At 40.6% G+C, this 15,103-nt stretch overlaps 1 protein-coding gene across 1 annotated transcript in view; it reads right to left on the bottom strand.

Moving 5' to 3' along the window:
* Window positions 1-15,103, bottom strand: part of MRPL45 (mitochondrial ribosomal protein L45) — a 17,996-nt gene extending 2,893 nt beyond the window's left edge. The window contains exons 1-6 of the mRNA XM_061143863.1: window positions 14,888-15,103; window positions 13,790-13,967; window positions 13,273-13,390; window positions 9,647-9,745; window positions 1,104-1,152; window positions 46-195 (exon numbers count right to left, since the gene is read on the bottom strand). Of these exons, the coding sequence (XP_060999846.1) occupies window positions 46-195; window positions 1,104-1,152; window positions 9,647-9,745; window positions 13,273-13,390; window positions 13,790-13,967; window positions 14,888-14,953 (660 nt within the window). The 5' untranslated portion in view covers window positions 14,954-15,103. The remainder of the gene's footprint in view (window positions 1-45; window positions 196-1,103; window positions 1,153-9,646; window positions 9,746-13,272; window positions 13,391-13,789; window positions 13,968-14,887) is intronic.

Genomic DNA, 15,103 nt, shown 5'->3' with positions numbered 1-15,103 from the left:
TGAGAGTGAAGAAAAGCTGGGAGGAAAGCAGACTGGTGCCTCTACCTGCCGGGTGTGCATGCGGACGGTGACCTGGCCATACGCGTTGCTCTGGGTCACCAGACTCGAACAGCGAACCTGCACCACCTGGGGTGGCTCTAAAGATTCTACGAAGCTCCAGCGGACAGTCTTATATTTGATGTCCCAGACCATGTCCTGAGGGCAGAGAAGAGTTCAACTGGATTCCTGCCTGCACACCCCCGCCCCCTTAGGGAAGTGGGTGCTTATGTCCATGCTTCCTCTTCTTGCAATGCCACAGTCCACATGCAACGTTTCCCATCAAATGTGCTCTGGTGCTTATTTTTTGCCTCACTTTTCTAAATTTTGCTTAAGCTACTGCTCAAGCTCACCTTACAACAACTTGCTTTTCGTTTCTAAATCATGACTCAAGAGCCAATTACCACCTGGAGGACCCTTCTCCAAATCAATGAAGACCTCATTCCAAACCGCCAGCTTACCTAATAGGTTATCCCTCCCACACACTTTCATAATCTGCTCATTATTGCATGCACTTCTGTTGGCCGCATGTTTGTTTTTTTTTCTTCTTACCTTTCAGCAGTTTTTATAGGAATTTGATAGACTTTTATAAAAGTTAATAACCTGCTTAGACTAGGATAGCTATACTTGTGCCTCGGGGGATGAGGCAGAACTGAGAGCAACTGAAATTCTTATTCTTGAGCTTCTAACTAAACCACAAAGTCCTCATTGGCAGGAGTCTCCCAGAGTACCTAGCACCCTTGTTAGCACACAGTGTAAGCCTCATGCACACTGGTTAAGTCCTTTATTGTAGCACAGGCATGTGCAGGGCTGGCCTAATGTGACCATCCCCTCACCTCAGGGTCTGTAGTCTCAGTACTGCTTGCCCAGGGACCTCCTCTATCTGCAGCTGCAAGGCCTTTACCAGACTCCATAGCAAGTCATTACCATGCAGCCAAACATAATGAACTTCAGCCTTTTGCCTTAAACTTCCTGTACTCTCAAAACTGATCCTTAAGAAAACTGAGGTGCTATCTAGAAGCTGTCTACTCAGGCATCCCACAACTCTAAGGAAGATGAGAACCTACCGGAAAACAGTTTTCGGTTACCAAGGTATGAAGTCGGTCATGGTCTGAGCTAAAAAGGAAAGAAATTTGTATCACTGACTATTGCTTTTATGATACTCTATATAAAAGTTAAAAATGGCCCTGAAAATGGAAAACCATTCCCTTCATTTTTACAAATATTTTCTGCACACCTACTATAAACCAGGTAATATACTAAGTCCTAGAGACACAAAGATGAAGAATAACATGATTTCTCAGAAAACCATGAGCTCTAAAAGCAGTGCAAAGTTATGTTTGAATCTCAGGAGCAGAAAGAAATTTCTCTGAAATTACTATACATCCTTGAGATGGGTAAAAGACCTTCGCTGGGACATAGGGACTGATTTCTGTTCTAAGCTGGAACAAGATTCAACACAAACAACAATCAAAAGCTCAACTTATCTCCTCTTATCATGGATACATTATCACTACCAACTGCTTAGCCTTATTTCTTATACTTTCATCCTTGAACCTAGCCAAGAGATAACCAGTATGGTTGAGTCCCTTCACTGTTAATCTGAAACTACAACACTGTTAAACAGCTATAGAAAGAAAGTGAAGTCACTCAGTCATGTCTGACTCTTTGTGACCCGATGGACTGTAGCCTACCAGGCTTCTCCGTCCATGGGATTTTCCAGGCAAGAGTACTGGAGTGGGTTGCCATTTCCTTCTCCAGGGGATCTTCCTGACCCAGGAATCGAACCCGGATCTCCTGCATTGTAAGCAGACGCTTTTACTGTCTGAGAGAGCCACCAGGGTAGTCAACGGCTTCCATTAAATGGCTATACCCCAACACAAAATAAAAAGCTTAAGGTTTGGAAAAAATAAAAGATAACCACTTGTCATTTCCAGTCCTTTCCACACAAACTATCCCTCCATCCCATCTTTGGAGCTGCCAGAGTGACCAAGTTATGCTGATTCTATTCGGTAAGAAAATGAGACAACAAACCCAAGCTCCTGTACATGTAAGATTTTAGGAGGGTTCCTCACTGAAGTAGGCTTCAAGTAAACCTAAGACCACAGATTAGTTTCTTTCAGATACACATTCATGACTTTCTCCTGCAATTTATTTTTTTTTGTTGCTTTTTTTTTGTTTTTTATCTTCTGCAATTTAACACTTCCTGAGTGGTTTAAGTCTTGCTCTTTGAAAAACTGTGTCTCTAATGCCAGGGTGGGTGATAGGTTAGTTCTATTTGTTTCACTTCCACTTCTGTTCCAAATAAAAAAGACTCTGAGTCATCTCCCCTCACTGTAGCTCTAGACTAGACTAGACCAAGTTGTGGCGATAGGTGCCACAACCACCACGCCTGGCACCTCTCAATGAATTCTTCCTCATCACTATCTTGGCCTAGAAATCTTCAGTAGAAATAAACTCCCCCTTTTATGAGCTGACTCAGTATTCTCTAAGAGAACTTATCCTATAAGTTTGCAATAAAACTTACCCTCCCACTGTAAACATCCAGAAAGGTTGGAGAGAATATAATAAACACAGACACACACACATTTTTAAATCTCTAGCCTAGTACACAAGAAAGGAAGCTAAGTCCATAGGTGCCAGAGAGGAAGAGGGAATTAAAAGTAGAATGGAAAGAACATAACCTGATACCACAACCAGGTAAGAGATGATTTAGGGATCCAGAAATAGGATCTGATGACTGGAGCTTGACTTCTAAAACCCAGGACGTTGGAAGGACAGGGAGTCGGAATTGAAATCCCTGTATAAAGCTATGACCCTCAAAAAAGTCTGGCACCTGCAGGAAAAGGAAACTAGAAAAATAGTCCACCAACCTAGAGACAAAGCTCCCCTCTGTCTAGAGCTCTGAGCAGGGGGAAAAATCTAAAAAACAAACAACAAAAAAACCCCACGAAAACTGAAAAATTAAAGCGCTAAGTACACATTATACTCAAATGTGGACACAAAATTTACAGTTATCTCTATGATGCAAGAATTCCTAAACTAAGAAATTAACATAAAAACCAATACCTTGCCAACGCTATCCCTAGAGGATCTGGCAGAAACACACAGAGAAAACCTCTCTAGGAGCATATTCATAACTTAGGTTGTCTGGAATTCCCTCAGAAGAAACACACTCCATCATCAATACTACAAAACAGACCTGGAATCAATCTAGCAAAATCAACAGACACAGACATCAGACAAAACGACAGACCAGGAAGCATTAGGGGTGGGTCCTTTCATTGAAATAATTGATAAATAAGAAAAACAAAATCTCAGAACTCTGGATACTTATAATAACCAGGGGAGTGCCTGATGAAGGGAGAAGCCAATGAGCTTGGATTTAAGAACATGTACAAACCACATACCCTCCTCTTTCCCTCAGGACTGCCATGACTGTGGGACAGTGGTCTGTGTTCTGGAGTGGATGGCGGGTACTTGGGCAGGCAGCAAGGACCTTCCCCTCCAAAATTTGAGTTTGCACATTCTGGTCAATCTGGTGGACAGCAGAGAGACCCACACAAACCATGCCATGGTTTCAGTCCTGCTGGCTGCAGCAGCTTTTCCCATCAACAGATACAAAGGGATAAAGGGGAAAGAACACCTATTTTGTTTTTATTCAGTCAGACAATTTAGGAAATCTTTGTCAGGTCACTGGCTGACTGCAGAGATAATGGAATGGAAACTTCAATGACTACTACCCACAACAAAGAATACACACTTAGCAGTATTAGTTTGGAAAAGTCACAAATGGATGGCAGCGACACTAATCAACAAAGTCAGCAATTCCTGAAGAGCAGAGCAATCTGATTTTCAGAGTTACCACATAATAATACTCAGAATGTTCAATTCTCAACAAAAAATTACAAAGTATACCAAGAAACATGAAAGTATGGCCCACTTACAGGAAAAAATTTTTGACAGAAGCCATCCCTGAGGAAGCCCAGACATTAGAATTACTAGCCAAAGACATTAAATCAATTGTCCTACATGTTCATTGAGATAAAGGCAACCAGGGAGAAAGAACTAAAGGAAATTCGAAAACACTCTACAAAATAAGTACATCAGGAAATAGATAAAAATTATGAAAATGAACCAAACAAATTCTAGAACTGCAAAATACAGTGAAAGAAATTAAAAATTCACTACAGAGGTTAGGGACTTCCCTGGCAGTGCAGTGGTTAGGATTTCGCCTTCCAGTGCAGGGGGTGCAGGTTCAATTCCTGGTCGGGGAGCTAAGATCCCACATATCTCCTGGGCAAAAAGCCAACACATTTAAAAAAAAAAAAGCAGGGACTTCCCTGGTGGTCCAGTGGTTAAGAATTCCCCTTCCATTGCAAGGGGCGCGAGTTCAGTCCCTGGTCAGGGAGCTAAGATTCCACATACCTTGCGGCCAAAAAAACAAAAGCAATATTGTAGTAAATTCAATAAAGACTTTTAAAAATAGTCTAGATTTTTTTTTTAAAATCTTAAAAAAAAAAAAAAAAAAGCAATACTGTAACAAATTCAATGAAGACTTAAAAAAATTCACTACAGGGGTTGAACAGCAGATCTGAGCAGGCAGAAACAATGGATCAGTTACCCGGAGGATAAAACTACTGAAAGTGTCCAAACTAAGGAGCAAGTGAAAGTTGCTCAGTTGCGTCCGACTCTTTGCGACCCCATGGACTATACAGTCCATGGAATTCTCTAGGCCAGAATACTGGAGTGGGTAGTCTTTCCCTTCTCCAGGGGATCTTCCCAACCCAGGAATCGAACCCAGGTCTCCCGCATTGCAGGTGGATTCTTTACCAGCTGAGCCACATAACTTGAGGATAAAACTATTGAAAGTATCCAATTTAAGGAGCAAAAAGTAGAAAAAAATGAAGAAAAATGAGTAGAGCCTGAGGTACCTATAGGACAGTGTCAAGTACATCAACACCCATATCATAGGAGTCCAAGAAGGAGAAGAGAGGAGGCAAAAAAAAAAAACATTTGAAGAAATAATGGCTGAAGGAACTTCCCTAAGGGTCCAGGGGTTAAGAGTCTGTGCTTCCACTTCAGGGGGCACAGGTTCAATCCCTGGTCAGTGAAGTTCCCGCATAATGCATAGTGTAGCCAAAAAAAGAAAGAACAGAAAGAATGGCTGAAAACATTCCAAATCTGGTAAAAGAAGTGAATGTTCATATCCAAGAAACTCCACAAACTCCAAGCAGAGAGAACTCAAAGAAATCCACACTGAGACACGGTACAAGTGCCAAAACCAAAAGACAGAGAGAATCTTAAAAGCAACAAAAGAGAAGTTATTTGTCACATACAAGGGACCTTAAAAAGGTTACAGTTGATTTCTTATGAGAAACTATGGAGGCCAAAAGGTAGTGGGATGATATATTTAAAGGCCTAAAAGAAAATCTGTCAACTAAGAATTCTATAGACAGTAAGGATGAAGGAAAGGGCTTCCTTGGTGGCTCAGTGGTTAAGATTCTGCACTTCCACTTCAGGGGACATGGGTTAAATCCCTGGTCTGGGAAGTTCCACATGCCATGAGGTATCGCAAAAGAAAAAAAAAAGAATGAAAGAGAATTGTAGATATTTTCAGATAAACAAAAATTGAGAGGGTTTATTACCAGGAGATCTGTCCTATTAGATATACTAAAGGAGTTTTCAGACCTAAATGAAAGAACACTAGACAGTAACTTAAAGCAATAAGAAGAAATAATTAGCACTGGTACAGGTTACTATATAGGTAAACATAAAAGCCAGTATTCTTGTACTTCTGATCTGTAATTCCTCATTTTTTTCCTATTTGATTTAAAAGGCACATGCATAAAACATCAGTTACAAATCTATATTATGGGCACATAATGTATAAACATATAATCAGTGGCAGTAACAATGCAAAGGGGAAGGGACAGAGATACATAGGAGCAGACTGCTTGTACACTATTGAAACTTTGATATTATCCATACTAAACTGTTAAAATACTAATTCTAATCCCCAAAGTAACCATTAAGAAAATAATTTTTTAAAAATCTATAGAAAAGGAAAGAAGGGAATCAGAAAGCTATACCATTGGGACTTCCCTGGTGGTCCAGTGGTTAAGAACCCGCCTGCCAATTCAGGGAACACTGGTTCAATCCCTGGTTCCAGAAGATCCCACACACCTGGGACCAATGAACCTTGTGTGCCACGATGACTGAGCCCATGCTCTACAGCCCTCAAGCCCCAGCTATTGAAGCCGGTGTGCCTAGAGCCCTTGCTCTGCAACAGAAGACACCACTGCAATGAGAGGCTCATGTACCACAATAAAGAATAGCCCTGGCTTGGTGCAACTAGAGAAAGTCTGAGCACAGCAACAGAAGATCCAGCACAGCCAAAAATAAATACATAAGTAATATTATTAAAAAAATGAAGTTGGATGCTTACTTTACAGCATACACAAAATTAACTCAAAAGGGATCGAAGACCAAAACATGAGAACCAAATCTAAAACTCTTAGAGAAGAAAACATAGGGGAAAAATTCCATGACACTGGATTTGGCAATGATTTGTAGATTTGATACTAAAAACTCAGACAACAAAAGAAAAAACATGTAACTTGGACTTAATCAAAATTAAAACGTTCTTATATCAAAGTACACTACCAAGAAAGTCAAAACCCATGAAATAGGAGAAAATATTTACAAAGCATATATCTGATATGGGATTACTATCCAGAATACATAAAGAGCTCCTGCAACCCAATAACAAAATAGCAACCCAACTGTGGCCACTGCTGAGTTTTCCAAATTGCTGACTTGAACACATCATCTTTTAAGATTTTAAATAGCTCAGCTGGAATTCCATCACCTCCACTAGCTTTGTTTGAAGTAATGCTTCCTAAGACCCACTTGACTTCACATTCCAGGATATCTGGCTCTAGCTGAGTGACCACACTATCATGGTTATCTCGATCACTAACTTTTTTTAATATAGTTCTTCTGTCTGTTCTTGCCACCTCTTCTTAATCTCTACTGCTTGTTAGGTCCGTATGATTTCTATTCTTTATTGTGCCCATACTTGCATGAAATGTTCCCTTGATATCTCCAATTTTCTTGAAGAGATCGCTAGTCTTTCCCATTCTGTTGTTTTCCTCTATTTTTTTGCATTGTTCGTTTAAAAAGAACTTCTTATCTCTCCTTGCTATTCTCTTTAACTCTGTATTCAATTGGGTGTATCTTTCCCTTTCTCGCTTGCCTTTCACCCCTCCTCTTTCCTCAGCTATTTGTAAAGCCTCCTCAGACAACCACTTTGCCTTCTTGAATTTCTTTTTCTTGGGGATGGTCTTCATCACTGCTCCCTGTACAATGTTTCAAATCTCCCTCCATAGTTCTTCAGGCACTGTGTCTACCAGATCTAATCCTTTGAATCTATTTGTCACCTCCACTGTATAATTCATAAGGGATCGATTTAGGTCATACTTGAGTGACCTAGTGGTTTTCCCTACTTTCTTCAATTTAAGCCTGAATTTTGCAATATGGAGCTCATTATCTGAGCCACAGTCAGCTCCAGATCTTGTTTTTGCTGACTGCATTGAGCCTCTCCATCTTCAGCTACAAAGAATATAGTCAATCTGCTTTCAGTTTTGCAAAGCTAGTGGAGGTGATGGAATTCCAGCTGAGCTATTTCAAATCCTAAAAGATGATGCTGTTCAAGTGCTGCACTCAATATGTCAGCAATTTGGAAAACTCAGCAGTGGCCACGATGGGAAAAGATCAGTTTCCATTCCAATCCCAAAGAAGGGCAATGCCAAAGAATGTTCAAGCTATCAAACAATTGTGCTCATTTCACGTGCTAGTAAGGTTATGCTCAAAGTCTTCAAGCTAGGCTTCAGCAATATGTGAACTGAGAACTTACAGATGTACAAGCTGGGTTTAGAAAAAGCAGAGGAAACAGAGATCAAATTGCCAGCATTTGCTGGATTATAGAGAGAGCAAGGGAATTCCAGAAAAACATCTACTTCTCCTTCATTGACTAAGGTAAAGCCTTTGACTGTGTGGATCCCAAAAAACTGGAAAATTCTTAGAGGCGGGAATAGCAGACCACCTTACCTGTCTCCTGAGAAACCTGTATGCAGGTCAAGAAGAAACAGACTGGACACGAAATAACTGACTGGTTCAAAACTAGAAAAAGAATGCAATAAGCCTGTATATTGTCACTTGCTTATTTATGTACTTCTATGCAGAGTACATCACGCGAAATGCTGGGCTGGATGAATCACAAGCAGGAATCAAGACTGCTGGGAGAAATATCAACAACCTCAGATATGCAAATGATACCACTCTAATGGCTGAAAGTGAAGAGGAACTAAAGAGCCTCTTGATGAGGATGAAAGAGGAGAGTCAAAAAGTTGACTTAAAACTCAACATCCAAAAAACTAAGATCGTGGCATCCAGTCCCACTACTTCATGGCAAACAAAAGGGGAAAAAGTGGAAGCAGTGACAGATTTTACTTTCTTGGGCTCCAAAATCACTGTGGACAGTGACTGTAGCCATGAAATTAAAAGATGTTTGCTCTCTGGAAGAAAAGATATGACAAATCTAGACAGCACATTATAAAGCAGAGACATCACTTTTCTGACAAAGGTACGTAGAGTCAAAGCTATGGTTTCTCCAGTAGTCAGACATGGATGTGAGAGTTGGACCATAAAGAAGGGTGAGTGCTGAAGAATTGATGCTTTCAAATTGTGATGCTGGAAAAGACTCTTGAGAGTCCCCTAGACTGCAAGGACATTAAACCTGTCAATTCTACAGAAAATCAACCTTGAGTAATCAGAGACTGGAAGGTCTGATCAATCAGACATTGGAAGGTCTGATGCTGAAGCTCCAATATATTGGCCACCTGATGAGAAGAGCCAACTCACTGGAAAAGACCCTGATACTGGGGAAGATTGAAGGCAAAAGGAGAACAGGACAACAGAGGATGAGATGGTTAGATAGCATTATTGACTCAATGGACATGAATCTGACCAAACTCCGAGAGACAGTATAACACAGGGAAGCCTGGCGGGCTAGAGTCCATGGGGTTGCAAAGGGTTGGACATGATTTAGTGACTAAAAGACAAACACACTGGAGAAGGAAATGGCAACCCACTCCAGTATTCTTGCCTGGGAAATTCCATGGACTGAGGAGCCTGGCAGGCTTAAATCCACAAGGTTGCAAAGAGTTAGACATGACTGAAGGACTAATGCTTTTCATTCCATCTTTTTTGAATGAAAAAGTCTCCATGGAAAGTATCATACAGTGTAGCTTAAAAAAAGAAAAAAAAAAAGACAAACACACAGAAAGGATCAGGATGAGTTAGGGATGAGGTAGGGTGAAAACAGCTGCTATTAAGCAGAGTCCTAACACTTGCCAGTGGAGCTAAGCCAGACCAAATGGTGAAAATTCCCAGACGCAGTGAAAGAAGTCAAAGATAGCTCCAGGCTCCAATTATTTCCCAAAGAGGAAGCTCTCTCACTCTAGAATTCTTACCTGAAGGAAGAAAAAAAAAAAACAAACAAACCTAGAATAATAGCTGCTGAGAACCTAACGGGTTGTTCACGTACTTGTTTAGACACAGGTGAGCTTCAATGAAGATATCCTGGGCTTTTTCAGGGAACTCCTTTACTTTAAAACTAGGATCACTTTCTTTTATCCTCCGGATCCTGTAAAATTAAGCATGAGAATCATTTTAATAACTTAACAGCTTACTTTACCTCCATTAATGTCTGTCCATTTATTCAGTAATTGTTTTTTGAATGTGCCAAGTCCTATAAATACAGCCTTCTAACTTACACTTAAATCAATTATTCTAAAGAAAAACCAAAGCTTCTCATAGTGAATTTCTGGAATTTTGACATCAAAGAAAATATCCTACAAGCACTAAGGAAGAAAAAAACAGGTTTCATACAGAGGCTCAAGAGTCAGAATGACATTGGGCTTCTAACTAGCAACATCAGAAGTTAGAAGATTAGAAAGACAATGGAGGAGTCTTTTGGTGGAGAAAAAAATGACTCCCAGGCCAGAATTCTGTATCTGGGCAAATTATTTATTTTTTTGGCCACACTGCACAGCATGACAGGTTCTTAGTTCCCCAACCAGGGACTGAACTTGTGCCCCCTGCAGGGGAAGCGTGAAGTCTTAACAACTAGACCACCAGGGAAGCCCTATGGGTAAATTATAAATGAAGTGGGAGACTAAAAGAAAGACTTTTTCTTAGCCTTGCAACATTCCATTTATTTACCTTCCACTCTTTCTCAGGAAGCTGCGAGGGAATGTGTACCACCAAAATAACTGAATGTACATGAAGGAGAAAGACATAAAATCCAGGAAACAGGGAATATATATAAGAGCAAGGCAAATGGATTAGCAGGATGATGATAAAAGTAGACCCCACAATGTACAGTGAGCCTGAAGAGTGACCAATCCAGACCGAAAAAGGTAAGAAGGCTCCAAAAGGGCTTTCTTCTTTATGATGAGATTGATAAAATAATGTTTTCTACACAGTGAGAGAAAATTAACACAACCAGGGATTCTACAAGGAAATGAGAAAAAAAAGACACTTAACACCAGGAATTAAAAAAAAAAAACAAAAAACTATTATGCAGGAAAGGAAATGTAATAATAATGTACTGCATGGCTCAGCTGTCAACAGCGTTTTCATAGTTATAATAATGTAAACAAGGAATTCTGATCTAATCAGTACTACCAGAAATGTATTAAGAGGATGAGGGACACCATAACCCAGAGGAATTTATCCCAGGAATGCAGGGTTGGCTTAACACTAAAAAATCAATTAATGTAATATACCATATCAATATAATAAAGGAGAAATATCACATTATCATGTCAATGATCAGAGAAAAAGCATTTGACAAAATCAACTCCTTTACACTCTTTTCACCTCAAAGCCTTGTTTTGTTTCCCTGGAATGCTATTCCTCACCACATTTCTCTACTCAGCTAACTCCAAGCAACCCTTTAGATCCCAGCTTTAAATGTCATTTTCTTAGAGAAGCCTACTCTGAACTCCCAGAAGGGAAAGTTATCTTTCCCCATCCTGTGTTTCCACGGCACTCATACTTCACCGTATCTGTAATTATGTGTGTACAATCAATAACTGGTCTCCTCCCCTAGACAATAAGTGTTGTGTTCGTCAACATCATGAACTCTTCTACCAAAGAGTTCACAAGCCAGGAGAGAAATACATGAGAGGAAATCATCACAATACAGAGTTATCAGAGATAGTAAAAATAAGCATACAGTTATAATTATAACAAAGGCAACTCCAAAAAAAGTCAGGGAAGGCTAGAAGCAGACATAGAAATTAAAGCAGACCTAGAGATTATCATACGTTACAAGGTAAGTCAGAAAGAGAAAAACAAACAACATACGTCACTTATATGTGGAGTCTAAAATACAACACAGGGATGTCCAGTGGTTAAGACCCTGAGTTTCCACTGCCAAGTGCAGGTTTAATCCCTCTGGTCGGTATACTAAGATCCCATATGCTGAGTGGTGCAGCCAAAAAAAAGGCAGAAACATATCTATGAAACACAAACATAATCAAAGCTGTGGTTCTTCCAGTAGTCATGTACGGATGTGAGAGGTGGACCATAAAGAATGTTGAGCACTGAAGAAATGATGCTTGTGATTGTGGACAAGACTCTTGAGAATCCCCTGGACAGCAAGGAAATCAAACCAGTCAATCCAAAAGGAAATCAACCCTGAAAATTCACTGGAAGGACTGATGCTGAAGTTGAAACTCCAATACTTTGGCCACCTGATGCGAAGAGCTGACTCACTGGAAAAGACCCTGCTGCTCAAAAAGATTGAGGGCAGGAAAAGGGGGAGATAGAGGATGAGACGGTTGGATGGCATCTCTGACCCAATGGACATGAGCAAATTCCAGGAGATAGTGAAAGAGAGGGAAGCCTGGTGTGTTGCAGTTCATGGGGACACAAAGAATTGGACACAACTTAGCAGCTGAACAACAAAGAAACAAAGAGAACAGACTTGTGGTTGCCAAGGGGGAGGGGAGAGGAGAGGGAAGAACTGGGGGTATGATTATAAAAAAAAAGCAGGGATTTCCTGGTGGTCCAGTGGTTAAGAATCTGCCTTGCAATGCAAGGGACACCAGTTCAATTCCTAATTGGGAAGACCCAACATGTTGAGGGCAACTAGGCCCCTGTGCCACAGCTACGGTGCTAGGGAGCCCAGCAGCCGTAACTATTGAGCCCACATACAGCAACTACTGAAGCCCACATGTAGTGTGGGGTGTAGAGCCGAGTGTAAGGCCGTGCTCCACAACAAGAGAAGCCACTGCAGCCAAAAATAAATAAGTATTTTAAAAAAACAAAAACCAGCAGACACAATGCTTGAGGAAAAAAGACATTTTTCAGACAGAGGAAAGGATGTGCAAAGAGAAGCAGCAGAGCAATTGTCAAGGAACTAGCAACTAGTTTGGAAATGTTAACGTTTAGGATGAGAAAAATGAAATAGACAATGGTGGAGAGAAAGGTAAGAGCCAAATTATTTTTTAAAAAGCCCTGAATACCACTGAAGAAATCTATATTTTAATTCTTCAGATAATAAGGAGCCACAAGGAGTCTGAGGCAGATGTGTTGATGTGATAAGATCTGTATTTAGAGGAATGTTGTAGCCACATGAAGAATTGCCACTAACTCAATACACTTGTGCATAGAAATCTATATATGACCTTAAAGAGCCTATAATTTAGATACAGTCAGAGCCAGAGTGACAGATGCTGAAAATCTCTTTAAGAAGACAGTTTTGGCTTCTGCTCTTTAACTAAAGCACAGTTAGCTCCCTAGAACAGGTCTATCTTCTAAAGCCTTTTGGTTTTTCTTACTCTCTTAAAATCTCAGGTATTTCTCTTATAAATATGCTCTCTCTTATTACTACTTTAAATTGTTAAATATGTGATCAAAAAAGTGTCCTACAAACTTCAATGTCAACTTCCTAAATGATGTGAGAAAAACGACAAATCAAGGCTGAGATGCTAAGATTCAGAATGCCCATACTATTATACATTAAGTCTATTACAGGGAAAGAATATACTGTCAAGTTATCAAAAGAGTTATACACAACTAATCCAAGACGGCCTCTCTGGATTAAGTAGCAACAAGAAATTTTTATTCTAATATTAACTCCCAGCTGTCTCAGATACCTACGACAATTGTGATGCCACATTCTTCTTCAATCGCTCAGTCCTCTGTGCTAGCCCTTCCTTAGAAAGAGATGACACTCGGGCATCACCCTCAGGAGGAACATAGGCATCAAAGATACCAGCTGTAAAGAGAGAAGGAGAAAACTAAGAAAGCATTGCAAGATTGAGAAAAAGTCATCTTGAGGTCATAAAAAATTGGGAGGGCTCCTGGATACAAAATAGTTTATATCAACAGACTTTTCCATGCAGAGGAAATCATGCAGGATTAGAAAAAATAGAGTAAGATAATCTTAGTCTTCAAAAGAGTCTTAGCTGCTTCTTGTACAAAACAGAGAAATTTTACCCTGGTCTTCTAGGAATATTGTGAAAACAAGATCAAAGATGACCTCATGAAATATAACGTATACAAATTATTGAATCTGAACTGATTTGGGGGTTAATTAAATGCTATCATTCACAGTCCAAATCATTCCACTTTTCAAGAAGACCTTTGACAGAAGGGGACTGGGTTAGGGCTTTACCTGTACAGGCCAGATGTATGGGACGTTCCAAACTTTCTTGAGGAAGGGCCAGTCCTGCTTTCCGGGCATATTCTATGAACTCTTTTTCTGTTTTGTATTTGGGTTGATAAGTAGGGGGTGTGAAACGTTTTTTAGTTCTCACTGGAACTACTGCTGCGGATGGAGTCATCAGAATTGGCTGGAGGATAGCAGAAAAAGGTTAGGTAACCTGGGAAAAAATCTTATACAAACTGTAAGCAAAAAAAAAAAAAAAAAACAAAACTGTAAGCAAAGATAGAAAGGGCAAATCCAAAGAATGACTTAGGAACAATTATAAAGTGACACATCATGGGGAAATGCTTCTATCTTAACAATTATAGCTGTCTCTTACTAAAAGCCAGTAAGCAACTTTTACTAATACTAATACCACTCAACCTTTACTAAAGGCTTTCTTTTAGTACTTTTCATATTACAAGGCTATGCCAACTCAAGGATGCAGAGTTGATGAAAGCAAGGTTGATCAGACTGATGAAAGAACGCTCGGTCTGATGAGGAACTTAAACACCAACCCAGTACTCTCTTTTCTTCTGCTCTACCTAAACTCAGAAATCTCTACATTTACTCAGATTACATTGTGCTCATTCTATTGGGATCCTCAACGTAAACTTTATTTTGTCGTTCTAGCTCCCAATTAACCAATAAGCTCTTTAAAGGCCAGATCCCTTTTCTCGCTGACCATGAGGTTTGTTCAGGCAGGAACGATTCTCCCTCCTTTACAACTACTGATCAATTTAGGACAGTTATAAAAAATCAACGGGAAGCGAGACCACTTTCCAAACCTTTACTACTTTCCCACTTAACATCCGTACGCCAGTGAGACCCAGGGCAAACCGGAGAAACTTAATCCCCGAGAACTTGTCCGCCCTGATTGCCCTACCAGGGCTCTCCCCACTCAGCCACATAGCTATACAACAGCTGTGTCTCGCCTACCTCAATTGCTCCCTACCTAGGTATGATCTGTATCGCCCAAGTTCACCAAGGACAACCGTAAAGTGAGTATTTCCCTCCACTCTGTCCTCCTCCAGCCCCCAGACTTCCAGCCACCCCATCCCTACCCACCTGCCGAGACCACCGTCCTACAGCCCTGGATAAGCAAGACAAACTCCGCGGCATGGGGGCTGCCATTTTGCTCACGCAAAGGCAGCTGGGAGGGAAACAGTGGAAAGCCGGCGGCTGGAAAGAAGGCGCATAAGGCGGAGCTAGTTCGGGCGTGGAATTTTCCAGGGCACGCGCCCTCCCCCAAGTGTGAAAGGCGCGAACGCGCACGTACGCGTT

Source organism: Dama dama, chromosome 5, assembly GCF_033118175.1.
Source record: "Dama dama isolate Ldn47 chromosome 5, ASM3311817v1, whole genome shotgun sequence".
Lineage (NCBI taxonomy): Eukaryota > Metazoa > Chordata > Mammalia > Artiodactyla > Cervidae > Dama > Dama dama.
This window is presented reverse-complemented; position numbering and strand designations above follow the sequence as displayed.